At 47.7% G+C, this 26,231-nt stretch overlaps 1 protein-coding gene across 8 annotated transcripts in view; it reads right to left on the minus strand.

The window, feature by feature from the left end:
• The window catches only part of KIDINS220 (kinase D interacting substrate 220), a 131,717-nt gene that overhangs the window by 34,104 nt on the left and 71,382 nt on the right, over positions 1-26,231 (minus strand). For 4 of the 8 annotated variants that reach the window (XR_009867771.1, XR_009867770.1, XM_062208920.1 and 1 more), the window contains exons 23-25: positions 12,917-13,095; positions 11,671-11,894; positions 9,047-9,160 (exon numbers count right to left, since the gene is read on the minus strand). Coding sequence is in view for 4 of the 8 variants with exons in the window: in XM_062208920.1 (XP_062064904.1) it covers positions 9,047-9,160; positions 11,671-11,894; positions 12,917-13,095 (517 nt within the window). In the remaining 4 variants the exon portion in view is untranslated. The remainder of the gene's footprint in view (positions 1-9,046; positions 9,161-11,670; positions 11,895-12,916; positions 13,096-26,231) is intronic. The other 4 variants (XR_009867773.1, XR_009867772.1, XM_062208922.1 and 1 more) reach the window with 1 other exon arrangement.

A 26,231-nucleotide genomic window follows, 5' to 3' on the forward strand; every position in this document is an offset into this window, starting at 1 on the left:
AAGGCAGACCGGAGCACAGCCACAAATGACTGTTGGGCGTCTGTTAAACACCCCTTGTAACAGGAATGGGTAACACACATTCTTCAACACGAGTGCCAACATGCACACAGCACGTCCCTACGTTGTCCTGCTCAGGATAAATACAGCTATGGGAAGAGGGCACACTGCACAGACAGCTGAAGTGGGAATGCAGTCAGAGGAAGTCTTAGCAAGTTTACAGGTGTAACACAGGTCCACAAGAAAACCTCGGATCCACTGCGCCAAACACACTCATCACGGTTTGCTTATGGCTAAATTTAAAATGCACCACTTAGTGCACGGCCAAGGGTTCGACTGCTTCAAAAATACTAACAGCAAAACACTAACCTTTCCAATTTGCTTTCCATCTCATTATGCACAGTTCCATTCTCTGCCTGGTACAGTACAGCCAGTATTCGAAGTGTTAATTACCCACAATCGACTGTGGAAACGCTTCCTATGAACTTCTAACAACCGCAGTGTTGTTCTGTAAAAACAGCTCGCTGTGCTGTAATTCACACGCCACGCAGTGTCTCTTCGGAGGTGGGCGACTTGGTGATTTGCAGCACAGTTCCCAGTTGTGAGACCCAACTCTGCAACCTCAGACCCTTTCCCTCACCCCGAAAACAACCCCTGCACTCATTAGTGGCCACTCCCCGCCCCTCCAGCTCCCAGCCCCAGCCCCTTGGCAGCCCCTAACCCACCGTCCATCTCTGCACATCTGCCTATTAGGGACTTTTTTTTTTTCCGGATTTAAAAGTCACTCAAGAGGGACAGGCATTTGGCTAGAAGCTGGGATCCCACGTCCCGTGCTGGAGAACTTGGTTCAGTGCCGCGCGCCTGCTCCTGACTCCAGCTTCCTGCTCACGCAAGCTGGGAGGCAGTGCGATGGCGCGTGCTGGCTCCAGCCACCCACTGGGGGACTGCCTTTCCCAGCTCCCAGCTTCAGCCCCCACTTAGACCAGCAGCTGCAGACCTCCGCGGGGTGAACCAGGAGATGGGGGTGTTCTTATTCTCTCTCTCTCTCTCTCTCTCTCTCTCTCTCTCTCTCTTCCCATCCCTCCCTCTCTCCTTCCCATCAAATAAATATTTCTTAAAAATCATAAAGGAGGGGCTGGCGCTGTGGCGTAGCAGGTAAAGCTGCCGCAAGCAGTGCCAACATCCCATATTCAGTCCCAGCTGCTCCACTTCCAATCCAGCTCCCTGCTAATGCGCCTGGGAAAGCCATGGAAGATGGCCCCAGTGTTGGGCCCCTGCACCCACATGGAAGACCCAGAAGCTCCTGGCTCCTGGCTTCAGATCGGCTCAGCTCTGGCTGTTGTGGCTATCTGGGGAGTGAACCAGTAAATGGAAAATCTCTCTCTCTCGCTCTCGCTCTCTCTTGCTGCCTTTGCCTCTCTGTAACTCTGCCTTTTGAATAAATAAATAAATCTTTTTTAAAAACCATAAAGGGGGGGGGCCGGCACTGTGGTGTGGTAGGTGGGGCCACCGCCTGCAGTGCCAGCATCCCATATGGGCGCTGGTTTGAGTCCCAGCTGTTCCACTTCCAATCCAGCTCTCTGCTATGGCCTGGGAAAGCAGCAGAAGATGGCTCAAGTCCTTGGGCCCCTGCACCCATGTGGGAGACCTGGAAGAAGCTCCTGGCTCCTGGCTTCAGATCAGCACAGCTCCGGCCATTGCGCCCAATTGGGGGAGTGAACCAGCAGATGGAAGACCTCTCTCTTTGCCTCTCCATCTCTCTGTGTAACTCTGGCTTTTGAATAAACAAATAAATCTTTTTAAAAAAAAAAACCATAAAGGAACATTTTCCTACAAAATAATTACTGGATTATAACTCATAGACAAAATTGATGTCCATAAATTAATAATTGAGTAAGTAAATGGATAAGAAAGAAACACCAATCTCCCTCACTTTTCCTTATCCTATCTATACACTGAATATATTTATAAAAGTATATATATATTATAAAAGTAGAAAGGGAACAGAAAAAGTTTGCTGTTCGGCACACACAGGAGCCCAGGACCCTGCAGTGCTGAGAACAGCGGCAAGTGTTAGCACCAGGAAGCCTCTGCCCGGCGGGCGCACCGCACAGGGCCTTCCTAATGATGGCAGCGTCTCCCTCACCACGAGGAGACATCAGACACAGCCACACCAGGCACCTCCTACAGAACCAGCTGCTGAGCGCTGAGCCATCTGGGCGGCCATGAAGGAGAAGGCAAGACTGGGAGAGACTGGGGGAGCCGAGGGAGACTGGGGAGACTGGGGAGACTGGGAGAGACTGGGGCAGACGGGGGAGACAGGGGAGATGGGGGAGATGGGGGAGACTGGGGAGACTGGGAGAGACTGGGGGAGACTGGGGAGACTGGGAGAGACTGGGGGAGACTGAAGAGACTGGGGGAGACTGGGGGAGACAGGGGAAGACAGGGAGACTGGGAGAGACTAGGGCAGACGGGGGAGACGGGGGAGATGGGGGAGACTGGGAGAGACTGGGGGAGACTGGGGGAGCCTGGGGAGACTGGGAGAGACTGGGGGAGACAGGGGAGACTGGGGGAGATGGGGCAGACAGGGGAGAAGCAGCACCAAGAGACAACTGGATTGAACCCTGGACCACAGAAACCACACAGCGGCGAACACGAGGGAAGTCTGTAGTTTAGTCAACAGTGTTGGACAAAAATAGCAGTAACTGAATTTCAGTCTCTGCTTTTGGTAATCACACTACCGTTAAGGAAGACGCTACCATCAAAGGACTACAATATTTTGCATCTTTCTTTAGGCCTAAAATTACTCTTAAAATAAAAAGTTGCTTAAAAAATCCCCCAAAGAACTCTATTTCTGGTGGTACTGGTAAGAATATATACCAGACATGGACCAAATTAAAACTTGTCAACCTAGGGTGAAGAATGTAAAATAGGAAAGCGTCCTCTTCCAGGCCAGCTCTCTGCTGTGGCCAGGGAGTGCAGTGGAGGATGGCCCAAGTGCTTGGGCCCTGCACCCCATGGGAGACCAGGAGAAGCACCTGGCTCCTGCCATCGGATCAGCGCGGTGCGCCGGCAGCAGCGCGCCTACCGCGGCGGCCATTGGGGGGTGAACCAACGGCAAAGGAAGACCTTTCTCTCTATCTCTCTCTCTCACTGTCCACTCTGCCTGTCAAAAAATAAAAAAAAAAAAAAAAATAGGAAAGCGTGTTATTTCCATAGAGAATCTGCGAAGTCAGCAACAGAATCACGCTACAAAAGGTGCTGGCCTTTTAACGCAAAAAAACTTCACATTACTTTCATGATTCCTTAAAACTTTCACATTTTATCAGCTGAAGTAACTCTCTCGTTGGGGATTATGTAGAAGATATAATTTTCTATAAACATATACACGTAATATATACATAGAATCTGAGTGACTTTGGGACGCTTGGTAGGGAGGGACAGACGCACGCTGACACAATCCCATCCACACGCCTCCAATTCCACCAGAACTGTGAGTCCATCCCCGTCCGTGCACAGGCGTCCTGAGGAAGGGCGGACGGCAGTTACCTGACACTTTTACTCTAATTTTTAATTAGCTTGTGATTCAATGTGATTTATAGATAAAATTCTCAGGCCTTTTGTAAAATTATCATGCATAATGAGATCATTCTGAAACCAAATGACTCTTATAACCAAAATACTGATTTTTGAATGGAAATCTCAGAAAAAGAAAGAACACAGAAGTGATAAGGAAACAGCAAGAAGCATATTCAATAATTCAGTAAATTCTTAACAAACTGACACTTTGAGAATACGCAGGATAGTTTGAAAGATAATACTTTCAGGGCCGGCACTGTGGCGCAGTGGGTTAATGCCCTGGCCTGAAGCGCCGACATCCCATATAGGTGCTGGTTCTAGTCCCAGCTGCTCCACTTCCGATCCAGCTCTCTGCTGTGGCCTGGGAAAGCAGTACAAGATGGCCCAGGTCCTTGGGCCCCTGCACCCACGTGGGAGACCTGGAAGAAGCTCCTGGCTCCTGGCTTCGGAATGGCGCAGCTCCGGCCTTTGCAGCCACTTGGAGAGTGAACCAGCAGATGGAAGACCTCCCTCTCTCTCTCTCTCCGCCTCTCCTCTCTCTCTGTGTAACTCTGACTTTCAAATAAATAAATAAATCTTTAAAAAAGGGTTTATTGATAGTGAAATCGACAGACCGGAGGGAAGGGACGAAGGAGGAAATACAAGATAATACTTTAACATTTACCATGCCTTCTTACTTGAAATTTACCTGTTGTAAGAACAGATTATTTCATCAAGTGATTTGGTAAGTCAGACTTAATTAGAAACACTTTCTAACTCAGAAAACTAAATGCAGTTAATGTTAGTTTGTTTAAACTATTCAACATAAACTTAAAAATGCAAAATCAGATTTTTTCCAGGTAAAAGGTACCAAAACGTTAAGCCTTCCTTGAGGGAACTCATAATTTTACAGTGTAAGTAGATAAAAGCTACACTCTGAAACGTCATCATCCTTGGCAAGTGCGTTACGTGGGGTGAGACCTGCGAGCCAGGAATGAGCGCCATGCCAAGGCCGACAGCGATGGTTAGAAGGAGCCCAGGGCACGAAGCAGGCAGACTCCACAGCCCAGCAAGGTGCAGAGAGCGCCTCTGAGAGTCTACGGGGAACACGCGATCTCACTGAGGGTGTCTGTACCTGTCTCTGCCTGTCACCCCCAGCGTCCCACGGCTTTAAGGAAGGAATAAACAGGATGAAGCACACAGCGAGACGTCAGACATCGCCATTTCCCTGATTTCCCCGTAACTCTGAACAATCCAGCCCCCAGGAACTCCCCCACAGTCTCGTGCGCATGCGTCCCATTTCATTCACATGTGCAGTTACGAAACTGTACTCTCAAAATCAGTGCCTCTCCTATACAAGAATAATCACGGGCATGCATTCCATAAGAAAACCAAATCAACTTTGCTATGACAAGTCAACATTCCTACTACGTGCAAGCTTAAAATTAAATTTAAAACATTAATTCCTTGATAGTACATTTTATGATCATAGCAAATGAAATATCTAACCACACTATAGCCAATGTTAAAAAGTACACTTTTGGGGCCGGCACTGTGATGAAGTAGGCTAAGCCTCTGCCTGAGGTTCCAGTCCAGCTCTCTGCTATGGCCTGGGAAAGCAGTGGAGGACGGCCCATGTGGGAGACTGGGAAGAAGCTCCTGGCTTCAGATTGGCCCAACTCCTGTCATTGCATCCACTTGGGGAGTGAACCACTGGAAGGAAGACCTTTCTCTCTGTCTCTCCCTCTCTCTGTCTGTAACTCTACCTTTCAAAGAAATAAATTAAATCTTTAAAAAATATATACTTTTAAATTTGGGCTTTGTTTTACTGGGCATACAGCACATAATAACTGCACTAAAAACCATTTTAAAAGAAAGGCCCTGAGTCTTCTAGCTCATGAAATCATAAATGTAATGAAGAAAAAAATCTGTACACTTTAATTTACATAATTTCAGTGATATACATTTTTTAAAAACTTAACTTCGAAGCACACAACCACTGCTATTATGTTTTTGTACTTGTTAGATTGGTAGAGATATTCTTAAAATCATCTACAGCCGACTGACAGCACTGGACCGAAGTTAATGTGCAACACAGCGTTAGTGTGGCAGAGGGCAGGGCCTTCCAGCTCAGCGTCAGGCGCCTTACAGCGTCTCCACACCTGGAGAATTCCACAGGAATCCATTCTCAGTCTATATAATCAACCTTCTTATAAATAGGGTTTTTAAAGTTTTATATAAATATATATGTGGAATCTTGCAAAAATATTTTTAAAAGGCATGTAATGAATTATAGTTTACCACAAAACACCCAAAACACAAAAGAAAGCTATTACTAAACTAATTGGAAAAACATAACATTATTTAAACTACTTGAAAAATAATACTTGGGTCAAAGTTGACAGATAAAGCTTAACACTGGAGCTGGCACTGTGGCACAGCAGGTTAAAGCCTTGGCCTGAAGTGCTGGCATCCCATATAGGCGCCAGTTCAAGTCCCGGCTGCTCCTCTTCCGATCTAGCTCTCTGCTATGGCCTGGGAAAGCAATAGAAGATGGCCCAGTCTTTGGGCCCCTGCACCCATGTGAGAAACCTGGAGGAAGCTCCTGGCTCCTGGCTTCAGATCAGTGCAGTTCTGGCTGTTGTGGCCATCTTGGGAGTGAACCAGCAGATGGAAGACCTCTCTTCCTCCTTCCCTCTCTCTCCCTCTCTCTCTCTCTCTGTCTTTCTCTCTACCTCTTTCTGTAACTCTTTCAAATAAATAAAATAAATCTTTTTTTTAAAAAAAAAAAAAGCTTAACATTACATTTTAACAGCAACTTAAAAAAAAACAAACTCAGCGGCTGGTGTTGTGGTAAAGTGGGTTAAGGCACTACCAGCATCTCATATGGGCACAAGTTCGAGTCCCAGCTGTTCCACTTCTGATCCAGCTAATGTGCGTTGGAAGGCAGTGGAGGATGGCCCAAATGCTTGGGTCCCTGCCACCCAGATGGGAGTCCCAAGATGGAGTTCCTGGCTCCTGGCTTCAGCCTGGCGCAGCCCTGGCTGCTGCAGCCACTGGAGGAGTGAACCAGTAGGTGGAAGGTTGATTCTCTCTCTCTCTCTCTCTCTCTCTCTCTGTTTCTCCCTCTTGCTCTGTAACTCTGCCTTTCAAATAAATAAATCTTTTTAAAAAATAAATAAAATTTAAAACCCAGTACTAAACAATAGCAATAAACATGATTTTGTTATTTTTTCACTATTAACTGTACTCCAGGATTTAAGTGGTAACATCTATAATATCGTTTCCGTGGAAATAACCCAAGCAATTTAGTTAAAAGTAGCTGTTTTGGAAAAAGTTTTGTTGAGTTGAAGTTGGCCACAAGGACTTCCAAGTAGGAAATGAATGTAGTTTCTCAGTATAATTTAAGAAAAAGAAAACAGAGGCTGGAAAGTTAAAAAGTGCAAGCAGAATAATAAATCCACTCTTGAAACACTTGTGGAAGTGTGACTCCTGTTCAGAGCAACCACAGTGACTGCGAAGGCCGAGAGCTGACAGGCACCTGTCCCGAGCCCACAGCGAAATGAAACCTACCACCCCGACTTCCTACCCTCGGCATCTTTGAGTGTCTTGTCCAGGTCTCGTGCCAACGGGAGGCGGCGTGGTTAGGAAACCGCTGTCAGCTCTACCCCAGCGGTGCGGACAGAACGCCCTAGGTGAGCCCCGCCTGTTTCTATGCGGTCACTCACGGACTGGCTCCTGTTTCATGCGAAGCGAGAGCTTCATTTCTAAAACCCTTCTAACTCAACCTTAAAAGTAAAGTGAACAGCACGCTGGCTATCAGGAGTCTGAACTGCTTCACTAAACCGAGCTAAACCCGGCTGTCTCAGGGCGTGCAGGGAAGGCTGAGACAGACGGACTTCAGAGAACCGACACCCCATGCAGCCTGCAACCCAACCCAGGGGCAGGGCTGCACGGCTGCTCCCTGGGCTACCCCAGACGCCTGTGCCCAGTGTCTGCTGGCCAATGAACCGCTGTCACACAGGCACCGCTCGCTCACTCACACTACTCCTCCAGCCTTTGAAAAAAGGGCTTGCAGCGGAGCAGAGCTGCCACCCGGAGCAGGTCTTAGAGCAGGTGGCCCTGCTCCCCCCCCACCCCCCAGCTCTCCCAGGGAGAACCGCAGGAGGGCGCCCAGGAGACTGGCACCCCTCCCCGGCCCGGCTCCGACAGTGATGCAGAATGCTAGGACAACAGCAAGTGGGCCCGCACGGACACTGCCACGCAGGCTGCACCAGCCAGACACCCTGCTTCGGAAGGAGCCGCTGAAGACGCTGTTGCGGTCTACCCTCGCTAGCTCCTAACGTCTTTTTGTAGTCTCAAGGGTGATTTGGGATTTTTGCAAAGATATTCCACGGTTGTCACCAGCCACAGGCTTCATCAGAACAGCCAAAGTGGCACACAGGGCTGACCACTCCGGAACAATTAACCAGCGAACACGCCCACGGTGCTGGAAAGCCCCTCCCTTGTTGGAAAATTCAAACAGACCCCACCTCGTGTCACTGAAAAGGAGGGAAAGCAGGAGGACATACGAGGGTAACGTTAAACGCTAGCGTTGAATTAATCAGGAACTAGACCATCAGCACCCACTACTCCAGGCTAGCTGCCCACCACAGTGCAAAGGCAGAGTTAGCGAGCTGCGTCACCACAGCCAAGCCAGGCGTTATGGCCGAGAAGCGACGCGAGGCGGCTCCACACCACCAGAGGCTCCATTACCCGCGAGGGGGCTGCGGGCGCACACAGCCCCTCGGCAGCGTCCTCCTTGATAGCCTCCTAGCAACACAGAACAGAGAGTGTGGTGAGGGGGGGCCGGGCAGGAAGAGCAGGGACAGCGACCGCCCCGGTGCCTGCTGGGGAGGCTCCCCTCCACCAGGCTGGAGTTCAACAGCAGGGCAGATCAGCATTTCCCCCTAACTGGTGCAATCCACTAGCAGGGCGTTCTTTCCCAAAGGAGGCTGAGCTAAGTTTCTCGTCAGGAGTCCCTGCTGTTTCAGGCACAGAGTGTCCGTTGTGGATTAGATTCAGTGGCACACTGAAGAATTCTTAGCCTCTTTCGTCTGTGCCATTACACATCCTGTGTTTTCTGTACCATGATGCTAACATATATATTACACCCAATACACATCCCATACATGTATATTCTTTAAATGATATTAGAAATTGACAGATGTAAAGGCTTAGTGTTAAGTTTTGGTAACATTATATTACAAACCAGAACTCTCTGGTTCTAGGAAACTCAACGTGTAATCAATGAGACTGTTATCATTTTCCTTCCACAGATATTTACCAGAAAACATAATAAAATACAGTTTATGTTAGTAGTAGCTTATATTTCTTAAAACTATTTATAAAATCAGTTGCACTCTTACTATGGAAAGGAAAGAATCAAACTTGGAACACTATCTACGTTTATCACAAGATTCATGTGTTAGTTACCCCTTTATATACTTACTAGGCCATTGTTCTGATCTCTGGGCAAATTCGCTTTTACTGATGAGCGTGAGATGAGATGTTGGGAACCGCCAGGGCAATACCTTGGCGTGTAAAGGTATGGGGCAAAGAATGGCTATGGAAAAACACGTAACAAAAAAGGGCATGAACAATTACAGAAATCAAAGTATAATGAGACTCATCAAACTAGCCAAACACAACTCCCAAACTGTTAATGCAGGTGGAAGACAATGAAGGCCTCCCTCATGCTCTACTTCATATCCCAACTTAAGACACACGACTTATATTCTTATGTTGTTCATTAACGTAAGCTTTTTCAAACAAAGAAACTGAAGTTCAACACCTTACAATTTGACACAAGTCTCTCTTTACACTTTACATGTTTACTCTTTGTAGAGAGTAGACTGAGATCTTTGAACATTTTTCCTTAGCAAAAACTGAGCTGAAATAATGTGCAACCTCCTCCCTAAAAGAAGTCTGGATTGTATGGATGCACTGGTGTGGACTCCAGGAACAGTGTTCCCTAAGTTCCTGGAGTTGGTCTACACCCTATGTCCTAGAGTTATTAACATGAATAAGCTATTATATGTTAATAACTATTGGTTATGTAAATTTCAAACTATAGCATTTATTTGTAACCAGATTCATACAGACAGGAGGTACCAGTTATGTCAGGGAAAGATTAAACTTCACTAAGCTGTGCAACTTTAGCCATAGCACCGGACACCTGCATCCCATGCTGGAGCACCAGCTTCAGTCCAGGCTACCCCACTTCTAGTCCGGCTCCTTGCTCATGCCTCTGGGGGGCAGACCTAGACAGAGGTCCTGGCTCCTGGCTTCAGGCTGGCCCAGCTCCCTCTGTGGAGTGAAATACCTCACTTTCTCTCTCCTCTCTCCTCTCTCCTCTCTCTCTCTCATTCTGCTTTTTGAATAAATAGATAAATCTTAAAAACAAAAAGGGGGAGGGAAGCACCAAAAATAATTTTTAAAACGTACTAAGCTTCCCCACACTGAGGTAGCAGCTCCCCAGCATTTTTACTTCTTACAACTTAAGAGAATGATTCTGCTTTAAGACCCAAAACCTCAAATACCTACAGAAAAAAAATCACTACACCTAAAAACTAAAGAAAATTCTGAAGAGTTTAAACTGACGAAGCTCTATGAAAGCACAGTCATTTCCTTCATGAAATCGGTGAACATAAATCAGTCTAGAGAGTTTGGAACTTTTGGTTGTTGTTTTTTAATAAACTTCTTGGTTCAAAACTTCCGCTGGCGTCTATGGGCCATGTTGGGTAAGATAACAGCAGGTTTTAGGCCTGCACTTCCGCTGGCGTCTATGAGCCATGTTGGGTAAGATAACAGCAGGTTTTAGGCCTGCACTTCCCACTGCCCACCACACAGATGCATGTCCTTGGAGAGCTGTCTCGGGAGTCCCATGGAGTCACACCCAGGCTCTGTGACTGCTGCACCTACTGCCAACGTGGTCAGCATTTTCCAGAACCGGGAAATTTACTTTAACTCAGGAGTTTGTCTTTGCCACATTTACACTCTACTTCTCTCTCTTCCCAGTTCAAAGGACACTGAGGAGGCAGGCAGGCAGGCGGCTCTGTGAACACCGACCCCTGTGTTTCCTTGAATGGACTGAAGAGGGCGACAAAAGAAACGAGAAACCGCAATGGGTCTCAGCACAGCTGCAAAAAGCATAACATTGGGGCCCACGCTCCTCTTACCCACAGAAAATACTAGTTACAGTGGCAACAGATAGCCTTGGCCTACACCCAGTGGCACCTGAGTACCCCTGGTAAAGGGCTCTCATCTTTTCATTTAGAAAACTTGAACGTTTGGGGCTGGCACCGCGGCCCAGCGGAGCACTGGTTTGAGTCCTGGCTGCTCCACTTCTGATCCAGCTTGCTGCTAGCGCGCCTGGAGAGGCAGCAGAGGACGCCCAAGTGCCTGGGCTCCTGTCACCCATGCGGGAAATCAGAGTGGAGCTCCTGCTTCCTGGATTCGGCTTGGCCCAGACCCAGTCACTGTGGCCATTTGGGGAGTGAACCAGCAGATGGAAGATCTCTCTCTTTCTCACTCTCTCTCTCTCACTCTGCTTTTAAAAAACATAAATCTTTAAAAAAAAAAAAAAGGAAAATTGTCATGTTTGTGTTAAACAAACAATTATGCCTGCCTGAAGATAACTTGAAATAAAATTCTAAAAAGGAGCTACCGTGATGCTAACTGGTAGTGACACCTGATTACCACCAGCAGTGTTTTCCCTTCATTATCTCACGTCTCAATGACACAAATCATATTAAGTGCACAAATACTGCACTACCGTAGGAACTGAAGCTTATCATTATTGCAAATGTCAATATAAAATCCTATACAAGGCAGAACTAAAGGAACACCTACTTATACAGAAACAGACTCCTTAAAGAAGGCAGTCACGGCTTACCCGGGAGTTCACTTTCTTATCAAGATAGCAAGTAAAAGCAAACACCGCCTCTAATGTTCGGTCTCTCTGAGATCTACAATGAGTACATTTTTCCTATTTTAAAGCCAAAATGCGATTTCAAAGTGGCAGCAGGAACTCCACCCGCGCCCTTGGGGACGTGAGGGGAACGCGCCCCTTACCCTGTTGTAGAAGGGGTGCTGGGGGCCCGTCATGCCGCTGTAGTAGCTGCTGTGGGGCTGCGGCGACACGACCCCGCCTGCAAAGGGCCCGTTGAAGGAGGCGGAAGAGCACACGGAGGGGGGCTGGCTGTACCCCGAGGGCGCCCGCGCCGCAGCTTCGTGGAGGGGGAGCGGGGGGTACGCGAGCCCCCCTATGTTGATCTGCTCTCTGGCCGCGCGGACGTCTGAGCCGTGCAGTCACGTCACAGGAGGCAAAGAGACAGGACACAGGACATCAGCTTCAATTACCGCACAGAAACAGGGCCTCTGACTGCGGAGCACCCCACCCGCTCTAACTAGACAGGGAGCCCCAGCGCCCAAGGCCCCCTGGGAGGGAAGCCATCCCCACCGGCACGCTTCCCTCAGTCCTCAGAGCTGCTAGTGCGTTTCTGGCTTGAGCGGCACCTGTTTATTTCTGATAGTCTGACAATTCTGATGATTCAGAGCGCTACCAACTACTAGATCTCATACTTGTCAACAGCCACAGCGAGATGCCGCAGGGGGCCGGTGCTGTGGCGTAGTGGGTAAAGCCACCGCCTGCAGTGCCAGCATCCCACATGGGCGCCGGTTCAAATCCCAGCTGCTCCACTTCCAATCCAGCTCTCTGCTGTGGCCTGGGAAAGCAGTAGAAGATGGCCCAAGTCCTTGGGCCCCTGCACCCACGTGGGAGACCAGGAAGAAGCACCTGGCTCCTGGCTTCAGATTGGTGCAGCCATTGGGGGGTCAACCAGCGGATGGAAGACCTTTTTCTCTGTCTCTCCCTCTCATTGTCTGTAACTCTCTTTTAAAAATAAAATGAATAAGTAAACCTTTTTAAAAAAATAATCTAGAGATTTTGTTACTGCCCTGGAGAGAGTCCTCGGGCAAGAACAGGAGACTGATAAGAAGAACATTGTGAGGGAGCGATGCCCTCAAGTGATGCCCTCAAGTCATGACTGCGGTATCACAGCCAGACTCCAAAGCTCCACGTCCAGGTCTGGACACTGGGAGGCGAGAGCACAGCACAGCGAGTTTAGCAAACACCATTCTCTGAGCAGCACCAAAAGGAGGCCGAGACTCCTAGTCCTTAGTCATCTATTGCCTGTGCAGTGCCTTGGTCCATATTTCCTGGCTTTTCATGGAGGAGAAACTTAGATGGCTGAGTCAGGAAAGGGCAAACTTCTGAGGACTTCAGGGGAGAAGAACTGAATGAACCACAAATACTCACCTGCGATAATTTCCCGTAGTTTGGGATCTAGGTTTACCGTGCACGGCAAAAAGGTTTTTACATCTCGCGCCACAAGAACCGGCGTCCTCGAAGACAAAAACACTTCAAAATTTCTTATATCTCCATCGATTTCAAGGAGCGGCTCCACATCTTTAGTTGTTGGAATATTCTTTGATATTCTTCATGGAATAAACAAGAAAGGTCACTAATGTCACCATTTTGAAAAGATGAATTCTGCAGGTAGCTTAAATTATGTCATTTATACAAGCAACACAATACACACCTTGCTCTCATTCTAGAAATCTTTTTTTTTTTAAGAAAAAGAAACCAAAGAAGTGGTATAGACAAAACTACTGCATTAAAACGAGTGAGGTCAGGATTATGCCGCCTTTGGCCACTGACACTTGTTAGTGACCTGTTGTGGTCCAGCTCTCTGCTGCGGCCTGGGAAGGCAGGCAGTAGAAGATGGCCCAAGTGCTTGGTCCCCTGCTCCCGTGTGGGAGATCTGGCAGCAGCTCCTGGTTCCTGGCTTCAGCTCCAGCCATTGTGGCCATTTGGGGAGTGAGCCAGGGGGTGGACGCTTTCTCTCTCTCTTTCCCTCCCTCCGTCTGTAACTCAACCTCTGAAATAAATAAATTTTTAAAAAGTATCAGAGTTTACACAGCTAAAAAGCTAGCTAATCCCTTTCAGGGATTAACACAAAACATTAAGAGGGCCCAGATGGGCTAGCGTTGTGGCATAGCGGGTAAAGCCGCCACCTGCAGTGCCAGCATCCCATGTGGGCAGCTGCTCCACTTCCTATCTAGCTCTCTGTTGTGGCCTGGGAGAGCAGCAGAAGATGCCCCAAGTGCTTGGGTCCCTGCACCCACATGGGAGACTCGGAGGAAGCTCCTGGCTCCTGGCTTTGGATCAGCTCAGCTCCAGCTGTTGCAGCCATTTGGGAGTAAACCAGCAAACGGAAGATATCTCTCTCTCTCTCTCTCTCTCTCTCTCTCTCTCTCTCTTCCTCTGCCTCTCTGTAACTCTGCCTTTCAAATAAATGAATAAATAAATCTTAAAAAAAAAAAAAAAAAAAAGAGGGCCCAGAGATGTAGATAAAACACAGAGCTGCCAAGTCACATGAAACAATTAAGGCAATGCTAACAGCGCTCTGCGTAAGCATCTATGCGAACGGTGCTCTCAGCACGACAGACAACGCTGCTGGTCACCAGCCAGCAGCTAGGGCCGCCTTCCAGGCTGGGCGTCTCTGCTAACCTTTGCAGCTCAGTACGTTCCACTCTTCGGCTCAGAGAGATTTACCCAAATGATAAGCTTTTGGCAGTGGGCCAGCAAAATCCTATGGGCCTTCACTTTTCAGATATTTTTCCAAAGGTTAGCATTTAAAGAATTTAAGTAACTTTACTTTTCAATTAGGGGTGAATTTAAATTTCTAGTATGAATTAACGTTACCAGCAGTGGCATAGCCCATAGAAAGCACTATAAAACCTCAGGCATCAAACAGCTCCCATAAGTTTAGATGAGATTTCTTTCTATACTACGAATCTAGCAGTTTTTGTTAATGCCAACATCAACTAAGTTAAAAGCACTTTGATTATAAATGACAGCGGTTTAAAGAAAGTCCATATTAATTTCCTGGCAGAAATTATATAAACTGTTCATATTACTTCCATTCAAAATGAGGTTTTAAATTACAAAAATTTCTAGTTTAAATTAAAATATAAGCAATTCTTATAGCATAACTTAATAAACAGTTCTTAGAGCATATTTATTTATCATATTTTATCTGATGGCATTTAGTATTTAGTAGGAGGTTTAAAGTCAAGATAAATTTTCTTTAAAGATTTAAAAGGGGAACTCTTAAATACCTTAGAATTTTAAACCATAAAATAAATTTAACTTCTGGCAAACTCAAATACTTTCTATCAGTGAATGCCTATATATTAAATATGCTCCATGCAAGAACACTTCGGGGATTCTAGGAGGCAGAAGGAACACACGGTCAGGAAACAGTCACTGATACCGTAGCCCAAGAGTGGGTGAGGACAGATCAAATGAAATTCATTTGTATGCCCACAAGTATCCCTGGACAGACAGCCCCCGGCCCCGCCCCTGCCACGCCCCCTCCCTCGCCCCTCCCTCAGGAGCTAACTACCGCTCCCCTGGGTCTGCTCTACATTATTCTCCGCCCATCTGGGTACTCAGTGCTCCCCCCCCCTTCAGGGAGCCCAGCTCACGCTCCTCATCACAAGTCCCCGGCGCACACACACCAAATCACACTTGGGATTTTACATTCGTTAGTGGAACGATATTCTCAATGTCTGTCCCGCCCTCTAGACCGTAACCCCACTGCACTGGGACCAACTCTGGTTCTGTTCGCCACTGTTCCTCCAGCCCCCAGCTCAGAAACCATCACAACACGGCTGTCCAGTAAAGACTTGGTAAGCAGATGAACCACAGACAAAGTGTGGTCTTCCTACAGCACTCGTTTGTTTAAGATGAAATAATTTCTACTTTAATTACCCTTCCTAATATTGAGAAACAGAAACAGGTCGATGCATTTTGACTTAATTTTCCACACACGGTGTGAGGCAGGGGTCCCGTCTGACTCTATCAGGGATGTGGGCGTCCAGCTGTTTTTTCCCCATCAAATGGACTTCACATTCCTTGTCAAAATACCACTAGCCAGAGATATATGGGTTTATTTCTAGACTCTTAATTCCACTCCATTGGTCTATGCCTGTCCTTATGCCACTGCCACACTGTTTTTGATGACTTCCATTCTGTAGTAAGTTTTGAGATCAGGCTGTGTGGGCTCTCCACTTCTGCTGTTCTCTTTCAAGATTGTTTTGGTTATTTGAGCTACCTTGCAATTCCATAGGAATTTGAGGATCTACCTTGTGTGTTGTGTGGAATTCTGACAGAGACCGCACCAGATGTGTAGGTCACTTTGGTTAGTATTTACATCCTAACATTCAGTCTTCTTATCCATGAACAGAATGGCTTCCCATTTAGTCAGGTCGCTCTGATCTTCCATTGGCAGTGTTTAGTAGCTTTCAGTGAATGTGTCTGCAGCTCCTGGGCCACATTTATTCTTGGGTATTTTGTGTTTTAGGTAATTCCTGTAAATAGAACTGCCTTCATAATTTCCTTTCCGACTGTTCACTGCTGCTGTACAGAAACACAATTGAGTTTTTTCTCTGTGTTGATATTATAGCTTGAAAATTTTGCTAAACACATTAGCTCCAGCAGCTTTCTTGTGGGTTCCTTGGAATTTTCTACAGACATAATCACGTCATCTGTGATCAGAGACAGTTTTACTACTTCCTACTCGGTTTGAATCCTTTGCTTTTCTTGTCTAACTGCTCTGGCCAGAACTTCCAGTACAACACGGACAGCAGTGGCCCGCGTGGGAGCCTCAGTCAGCAGGAACAGATCGCCGTAAACTGGTGGGGTAAACAGGGACGCTGCTTCCCTGCTCCTGCGGGCTGAGGCCCGCGATCGGGATGCCGACGTCTGGGCTTTGGTGAAGGCCCCTTCTTTCACTGCAGACCTTGCTGTGTCCTCCCTCACATGACCGAGGACAGCGGGACCCTGGTCTCTTCTCACAAGGACACCACCCTAATGACCCCCTCAATCGAACCACCCCCCAGAGCCCACTGTGCTGGGGCTAGGGTTTCAGCGAAATGGCTCTGCTGAACACCTTCGGTCCACAGCACAGGCATGTTCACCTGTTCCTGTCCTGGAGCAGGGATGCCAAGTCGTCCCCCATTGGCTAGGACGTCAGTGCGGGGCTTTCAGAAATGCTCAGTGCGTCCTGCTAGCCCTGGTTTTCTGAACGCTTTGATGAATGGAAGTTATCAAGTGTCTTTTCTGTACCAGTGGGGTATTCTCTTGTAACATTTGTTATCTCCGGAAGCTTGCTAGTAGTGTCCTATTTTCTGATTTTAATCATTAATGTTTTCTGTTTTTGTCAGTCTAGTGAAGAAGTTGTCCATGTTTTTTCCCAAAATAGATTTCTAAAATTCCCTCTAAGGTGACTTTTTCTTTAAGCACATATAGCCCCCCAGGGCTGTTCTCACCGCCTGGCGTTAGTTACCTCTACTGCTGCGGGGACATTCACAGATGTTACTGTGAACAGACCTTGATTACGTAGGGCCGCACTGTGGCACAGCACGGTGAGCTGCTGCCTATGACACCAGCACCCACGTGGGCGCCAGTTCCCGTCGCAGCCGCTTCCCTCCATTCCAGCTGCCTGCTATTCCGCCTGGGAAAGCAGTGGAAGCTGCCCAAGTGCCTGGACCGCTGCCACCCAGGCTGGAGTCCCAGGCTCCTGGGTCAGCCTGAACCACTGCAGCCCTCTGGGAGAGAACCAGCAGATGGTGGGCTCTCTCCCTCAGTCTCTCCTTCCTCTGTGTGACTCTGCCTTTTTTTTTTTTTTTTTTTTTTTCAGAGTTGGGTTTTTGGTGTTGACAGTGGTGGCAGTTTCAGGAATATATGGTGTAGCTCAGGAAGCCAGCCTCCTGTCTAGAAGTCTCACCTGGAGCCCTATTCCCAGTCACTCACCAGGGACCTTGGGCAAACCAACCCCGTTAGCCTTGCATGCATATGCATACCATGAAACACTACAGTCTGCCCTAGGTAGCCACCTCACAGGCTGCGTATACCTAAAACTTTAACTACACGATAGCATGGCAGCTATAGAGAAACTTAAGAAGTTGATTACTAAGATAATGGTCTCATCTCATGCCTATAACCAAAAGTTTTAAACAAAGCAGCTCAATATAACGTGGGCAGTTAAGCACTTGAAGACCTCATCACCCACATGACATTCCTAGCCTGCCCTACTGAGTGTGTTCATTGAGAACTCATTGGGGGGGGGGGGGGGAATATGAGTTAGTTTAGATATTCTTAATGTTTATTCAACATGCAACCACTAATTTAAAATAGGAAGATCCTCCCCACCAACAAGAATAATTCTTTAATATAACTATTTGAAAAAGAATTCCATACAAATAAAATATATAGATCTTAACATGAGAAGGCAAAGAAAGAATATTTTATGTTACACAGAACAGACAATAATCTGGCTCAGTAAAGACAATTTATCCTTCTGAGCTTATTAATATTTATTACGAACGTTGCAGTTACTTCAGACCATGCCAAAAATCACAGTGTTAACCTCTGTGGTATGGAGCACACCTGCTTCCAAGGGACACGTGATGTGGCTCTCGTTCCAGATCAGAATGACGGACAGCTGTCTGCTCTTTTATATTTCAACTTCCCATCCCACTGCTTCACAAAGGCCAGAGTCTGCTTGCTAAGGTGATGGCTGCCTTCAGTGCAGGTAACCAAGAGGGAGTGCCATCTGTGCGGGAGCCAGAGCCTGCTCCACGTCCTCCTTGTTTGCAGACACCACCACCATGACTTTTCCCAGCTCTTCTCCCTCTACTATGGAAACAACTGATTTGGCAATGCCGACTCAGTTTTGGTCACAGCTGTCTACTACATCAACGACTGCACCTGTGCGCTTTTGTAAGTTTTGTATTTATTTGTATTTATTTGAAATGCAGAAAGAGAGAGAGCGAGCACACACTTTCATCTACTGGTTCACTCCCCAAATGTGTACGACAGCTGGAGTGGACCAAGTCAAAGCCTGGCACCACGAACTCCATCTGGGTCTCCCTTGGGGGTGGCAGGGACCCAAGTCCTTGAGCCACCACCTGCTGCCTCCCAGAGCGCACATCAGAAACAGAGGTGGAACTCAATCCCAACCCCTCCGACATGCCACGTGCTGCCCCACAGCACCTTCTCCGTGCATGTGTTTAAACAGCATGGCCCTTCCCACCAAACCCCAGAGGGGATTTGAGGTGTTTATCATCCCAACATTAAATGCAATGGCAGGAAGAGTAGTAATGGCTTATCTAATCTGTACAAAGCTGTGGGTTTCCATGTTCTATCCTAATTTCCCAGGTTCCAAACATACTGGAAAAAGCACTTGAGATAAACCTACTCTGATTATGAAGTGCCTCTCTGCCTTTACCAGTCCTTAAAGGTAGACCTCAGCCTGGCAGTGGCGCATCTTTGGCTTCGGCTCCAACACTGAGCGGGACTTCCACGTTAGACTCCCCAGTCTTGTTGATCTTTCCAGAGAAACAACTTTTGGTTTCATTGCTTCTATGTTAGTCTATGCTCTATTTTATTTATGTCCACCTTAACCCTTATTTCCTTCCTGTTGCTAGATTTTTTAAGATTTCATTTTATTTATTTGAAAGTCAGAGTTACAAAGAGAGGGAGAGACAGATGGACAGAGAGGTCTTCCTTCGCTGGTTCACTCCCCAGACGGCCACAACAGCCAGTGCTGGGCCAGGCTGAAGCCAGGAACCAGGGGCTCTTCCCCAGGCCATTAGTAGGGAGCTAGATTGGAAGCAGAGCGCAGGGACACGAGCCGGTGCCATCTGGGATGCCAGACTCGCAGGAGGCGGCCTTACCACTCGCCCACAGTGCAGCCCGCTAGCTCCAGGTCGGCAGCTCTCTCACGCTCACCATCTGCATTTCCCATACTCCGTGTTCAGTAACCACATTAGGAAACCACAAAGCACTTGTGTGCTCTGCAGCCGAATGTACAATCACGACAAGCCGTCAAGTGTTGTTTCTGGTTTTAAAAAAGACATTTCTGGGGCTGCCACTATGGCACAGTGGGCTAAGCCTCTACTTGGGTGCTGGCATCTCATATGGGCCCCAGTTCGTATCCTGGCTGCTCGTCTTCTGATCCAACCCTCTACTATGGCCTGGAAAGGCAGTGGAAGATGACCCAAGTGCTTGGGCCCCTGCATCCATGTGGGAGACTATGAAGAAGCTCCTAGCTCCTGACTGGCTCAGCTCCGGCGTTGTGGCCCTCTGGGGAGTGAACCAGCAGATGGAAGACCTCTCTCTCTCTCTCCCTCTCTCTGTAACTCTCACATAAATAACAAAAATATTTTTTAAAAAAGACATTTCCAAGTACTTAGTGTGTTATATTTATATGCTCTTATGTGTTTAAGGATGGTCTAATTAGGGTTAAAAAAAAAAACACAAGCCACAGAAGTATCTATCTAAATTGACATAGAAATCATTTATGGGGCTAAATAATTTTATTTTTACTCATTAGAAGAGTCTATATATATATATATATATATTTTTTTTTTGACAGGCAGAATGGACAGTGTGAGAGAGAGACAGAGAGAAAGGTCTTCCTTTTCGCCATTGGTTCACCCTCCAATGGCCGCTGCGGCCGGCACATCTCGCTGATCCGAAGCCAGGAGCCAGGTGCTTCTCCTGGTCTCCCATGCAGGTGCAGGGCCCAAGCACTTGGGCCATCCTCCACTGCCTTCCCGGGCCATAGCAGAGAGCTGGCCTGGAAGAGGGGCAACCGGGGGGACTAGAACCCGGTGTGCCGGCACCGCAAGGCGGAGGATTAACCTGTTAAGCCACGGCGCCAGCCTAGTCAAAAGTCCCTTTCTGTGAGCAGTGTAGGTCACCAGGGTGATCTATTTGGCCAAAGCAATCGCCCAAGAATACTTCTCTGTACAACCCGAGGAAACATGTAGCCACGCAGTTTGAAGGATGCAAGTGCCCAGTACGCAAACTCAGGCGGCATCATCACCCCACAGCTTGTCTCCCCGCAGTTCAGCTTCCAGGACCCTCAGCCACTAACACAGGAGCGTGGCCCTGGCAGCAGGGGCACCACTGTCCACCCACCCTCCCCCGTGAGGCGGCTCCCTCGGCTCCATGTGACGCTAGGCACCACTCTGGCCATGTATTTCAGTTGTTCTTGCTTCTTGCTTTGCGCATAAATAACAAATATGATTAAAAACTGAAAAGTAAACTAGGACTAGAAATGGGGAGGGGGGGGTTTGGCACAGTAGGTGCCCCAGCCTATAGTGCCGGCATCCCATATGGGTGCCAATTCAAATCCCAGCTGCTCCACTCTGATCCAGCTTGTTGCTAATGCTCCTGGGAAAGCAGTGGAGGATGGCCCAAGTGCTTGGGCCCCTGCACCCATGTGGGAGATGTGGCTGAAGCTCCTGGCTTTGGATCAGCTCAGCTCTGGCACTGCGGCCATTTGGGGAGTGAACCAGCAGATGGAAGATCTCTCTCTCTCTCTGTCTCTACCTCTCTAACTCTCATTCAAATAAATAAAAGAAATCTTTAAGAGAAATGAAAAAAAAAAAAAAATAGAAACAATACAGGGCAAAATTTTATGATAGCAAGGGCCGGCGCCGCGGCTCACTAGTCCCGGTCGGGGCACCGATCCTGTCCCGGTTGCCCCTCTTCCAGGCCAGCTCTCTACTGTGGCCAGGGAGTGCAGTGGAGGATGGCCCAAGTCCTTGGGCCCTGCACCCCATGGGAGACCAGGAGAAGCACCTGGCTCCTGCCATCGGATCAGCGCGGTGCACCGGCCGCAGCGCGCCTACCGCGGTGGCCATTGGAGGGTGAACCAACGGCAAAAGGAAGACCTTACTCTCTGTCTCTCTCTCACTGTCCACTCTGCCTGTCAAAAATTAAAAAAAAAAAAAATTTAAAAAAAATTTTATGATAGCAAAATAGTTACATCTGTAATAATCTTTTCTAAATATCTCTTTATTTGAAAGGCACAGTTAGAGAGGGAGAGGCAGAGAGAGAGACTGGTTTATCTTCCACCTGCTGGTTCACTGCCAAATGGCCACAATAGCCAAGATTAGGCCACGCTGAAGCCAGGAGCCAGGAGCTTCTCTGGGTCTCCCAAGTGGATGCAGGGGCCGAAGCACTTGGGCCATCCTCCACTGCTTCCCAGTCACATTAGCAGGGAGCTGGATCAGAAGTGGAGCAGCCGGGTCTCAAACCAGCGCCCATACGGGATGCTCTCACTGCATGCTGCAGCTTTATCCACTACACCACAGCACTGGCCCCTGTAATAATTTTTCAAAAGCACTTAATCACTTGACATAAAAGCATTCGCACTCAGAAACGAGGAGGCCAGCACCGTGGCACAGTAGGTTAATCCTCCACCTGCAGCACTGCAACCTATATGGGTGCCGGTTCTAGTCCCAGCTGCTCCACTTCCAATCCAGCTCTCTGCTATGGCCTGGGAAAGCAGTGGAAGATGTCCCAAGTCCTTGGGCCCCTACACCCACGTGGGAGACTGGGAAGAAGCACCTGGCTCCTGGCTTCAGACCGGCGCAGCTCTGGCCATTGCAGACATGTGGAGAGTGAACCAATGGAAGGAAGACCTTTCTGTCTCTCCCTCTCACTGTCTATAACTCTACCTCTAAAATAAATAAATGAAATATAAGAAAGAAACAAAGGAAGGGAGGGAGGGAGGGAGGGAGGGACAGAGGGACAGAGAGACAGAGAGAGAGAGAGACAGAGAGACAGAGAGAGAGAGACAGGAAGAAAGAAAGAAAGAAAGAAAGAAAGAAAGAAAGAAAGAAAGAAAGAAAGAAAGAAAGAAAGAAAGAAAGAAAGAAAGAAAGAAAGAAAGAGAAAGAGAGAGAGAAAGAGAGAGAGAAAGAAAGAGAGGAAAAAGAGAAAGAGAGTGAGAAAGAGAAAGGAAGGAAGAGAGGAGAGGGGAGGGGAGGAGAGGGGAGGAGAGGGAAGAAGAGGGGAGGAGAGGGGGAAAGAAATGAGGTAGGTTTAAGTGGTCTCCTGCAGTGCAGGCGTCCCATATGAGCTCCAGTTCAAGTCCCAGCTGCTCCACTTCCAATCCAGCTCCCTGCCAATGAGCCAGCAGATAGGAAATCTCCCTCCTCCTTTGTCTCTCCCTCTAGCTCTGCCTTTCAATAAATTAAATTAATTAAATACATAAGGGTCTGGATCTACATGATGATGACTCAGTTTGGCAGTGTCTTCAGCCGACCAGGAAACCTGGGATAACTAACACCTGGGCCTCTCCCTGGGAGCTGTCGTGTCAACTCACCACAGCTACACCTCAGACGCCTTCTCTCACCACAGCCTTGAGACAGGCAGTGATTTCTAGGGAAACAGTACCTGCATGAGATGCAAACTGTATTCTGTGATGAAAGAACACAGTATTCACCCTAATAGATTTCCCTGAATGCAGACTTGAAGATCCCAGGGAACTGGGAGAGGCTGCACTGCTGGGCTGGAAAGCAGTGAGGCCAACCTTTACAAGACCTGACAACGCTATCTCAGAGGTGGTGTTTGCTCACGGGGGTCTCCAGACTCCACTGTACTTCACAGAGGCCAACCTGACCCCTAAGCGAGGCTCTGGAGGTGCCTCCCACGCCTCCCCAGGCAGGGCGAGACGATGCTCTCACCTCTTACAGCACAGCGGCGAAGCCCTGGCCTGCAGGAGACCAGAGGTGCCCCCTCCGTGTCCAACAACTTTGGTGTTTGGTGACTCAGCGGACGAAAACCCCATTTAGCGCTGAGGTTACAGTTTTGGTAATGACAGGGATTAGACAGGATCAACAAGTAGAGCTCAAAGAGGTTCAGCTCCAGTACCGATAAGGTACTGCCTTCCCGTACGTGAACCGTGTAAGGTTCTCAGTAAGGGGCACTTGGGGGCTCTGTACCCCTCTACTTATACAAACGCCAAGAACTGAGAGGGCAGTTTATCTCATTTCTCTCTCCCAGCATCCCACGAGGTATTATTCCAACCTTGGAAATGAGAAACCCAAGGTTCAGAACGGTCAGCAGTGGCACCGCCTCACCGTGGGCACAGCCGGCAGAGCTGGAAGCCGCACTCACCTGCCTCCGAAGCTGGCACCCTGCTCACTGTGTCGTTCAGACCAGGGCCACCGACACGGCTCCAAATCCTCCCACAGCTGACTTAGGTGCAGCCGGTCACATGGTGCCGCCTGGCACGCTGAGGATCTACCTGCAGGCCTGGCTAATGCATATCCCGCCTTGTTCCAGGTTTCTCTGCATCTTTAAAATCAAGCTTCTCCTCCATCTTCATTTTCACATGTAAATCCCCTCATAATTTAAGAACAAAAGGCAGAGCAGCACTCTTCTGTCCACAGAACCATACGAGCAGGTGCATAAAGCCTGCACACCAGAGCATGAAGACAGCTTAGGAGACAGCGCAACCAACTCTGGCTGCAGCGCCCAGAGAGGCGGCACCCAACACGTCAACCAGCCGCCAGAAGCAAGAGCAGCCACAGCTAAGATGGGGGCGGCACCTACGAAATGACATTCCCAGTTAATCGTTCATGTTCCCGGATAGGATTAATTAGTAACAGCCCACCACTGCAGAAAATGTTTAGAAGTTGGTAACATTTCTCTCCACTAATGATTTAGGATCTTCTTGATAGTATATTACTAAAACTAATAGAGAAGCAAATAGATGTTTAACCAATGTAGGATTACAATAATCACAACTCTATCTTTTATTTTTAAATAGATTTATTTACTTATTTGAAAGCCAGAGTGTGTGTGGGGGGGGTCCTTCCATCTGCTGGTTCACTACCAAAATAGCAGCGACAGCCAGGGCTGGGCAGAACACAGCCAGGAGCCCAGAACTCCATCCAGTCTCCCACACGGATGGCAGGGGCCCAAGTACTTGGCCCATTCTTTGCTGCTTTCCCAGGTACATTAGCAGGGAGCTGGACCAGAAGCGGAGCTGGGAGACTTGAACTCTGATATAGGATGCTAGTGTTGCAGGCGGCAGCTTAGTTCATGGAGCCATAACATCAGCCCCCATGTTATTATTATTTTTTAATTTTAGCTCTTCTATTTTAATACAAATATTATTCTTTAGAACAGTTCATTTTTCTAACTAAATTTGTTAAAAAATCTTATCATTTTAATCAATTGTTTATATTAATTCTGCTTTATTTATAGGAGTTCTGTGTAGAATTTTCATTTGGGGAAAGGTTTCCACTGAAGGTGAAAGTGAAAATTAGTGTACAAGGGCTCTTCAAAAAGACTGTGGGAGAATAGAATTAAAACATAAGTTTATTTGGGTGCAAAAACCTTTGAAATCCATGAATATTTCATAATACGCATTTTCTGTTTTTTGAAGATCCCTCATAGTACAGCATGATGTCTACCCAGTTATAGCGACGCAAATCATCAGGTACCAGCACGCAGATGACATTAATCCACAGTGAGGATAATGAGAGAAGACTTCAGGAGACAGGGAAGACAACTGTCTCAATTTGGAAAAATTATCTTATCATTAAAAAGCAGAGCTTGTTTTGTAGCATTAAGAGTCTACAGTGTGATGGCATTTTAAAACGTTCAGATGAAAGCACGTGAAATCAAATGTTCCCAGCTGTCTTAGCCAGCACTGTATTATGAGCTGCTGCCAAGTGATAAGGGCCGTCTGTGGGGGCAGTGCTGTGGCACGGCAGGTAAAGCTGCTGCCTGCAGTGCCAGCAACCCACATGGGCGCCGGTTCAAGTCCCGGCTGCTCCACTTCCGATCCAGCTCTCTGCTATGGCCTGGGAAAGCAGCAGGAGATGGCCCAAGTGCTTGGGCCCCTGCCACCCGTGTGGGGGAGATGTGGATGAAGTTCCTGGCCCCCGGCTTCAGCCTCACCCTGCACCATCATGGCCATCGGGAGTGAATCAATGGATGGAAGATCAATATCTCTGTCTCTCTCTTTTTCCCTCTCTATCTCCATAACTATGACTTTCAAAATAAATAACCTTAAAAAAAAAAAGAGGTCTGTGTAATTACTGCCCTTACAAAATAGTTAAAAGTATCCCACTTATGGCCAGCACCGTGGCTTAACAGGCTAATCCTCCGCCTTGCGGTGCCAGCACACCAGGTTCTAGTCCCAGTTGGGGCGCCGGATTCTATCCCAGTTGCCCCTCTTCCAGGCTAGCTCTCTGCTGTGGCCCGGGAAGGCAGTGGAGGATAGCCCAAGTGCTTGGGCCCTGCACCCGCATGGGAGACCAGGAGAAGCACCTGGCTCCTGCCTTCGGATCAGCAAGATGCGCTGGCTGCAGCAGCCATTGGAGGGTGAACCAATGGCAAAAAAAGAAGACCTTTCTCTCTGTCTCTCTCTCACTATCCACTCTGCCTGTCCAAAAAAAAAAAAAAAGTATCCCACTTATCACATACAAGGCAGCAAATGCTTTGCACAGAGAATGGAAGCCTTGAACTCAAATCTATACATATATGTCTTAAATGAAGGCAAAACCATTATTAATACAAGTTACCTCAAAAGATCTAATCCATATTAATTACAGGCCTCAAGTTCTACAATGTTTAGGACTTAATATGCTTAAATCTAAATACAAATTTGTAATCAGGTCAATATAAAAAAAAATAAAAAACTCTTCTTTTATGTCCTTCCTTTTCCCAAAAGTTAATTTTAACAGAATTC

The sequence above is a fragment of the Lepus europaeus genome, chromosome 13 (assembly GCF_033115175.1).
Source record: "Lepus europaeus isolate LE1 chromosome 13, mLepTim1.pri, whole genome shotgun sequence".
Lineage (NCBI taxonomy): Eukaryota > Metazoa > Chordata > Mammalia > Lagomorpha > Leporidae > Lepus > Lepus europaeus.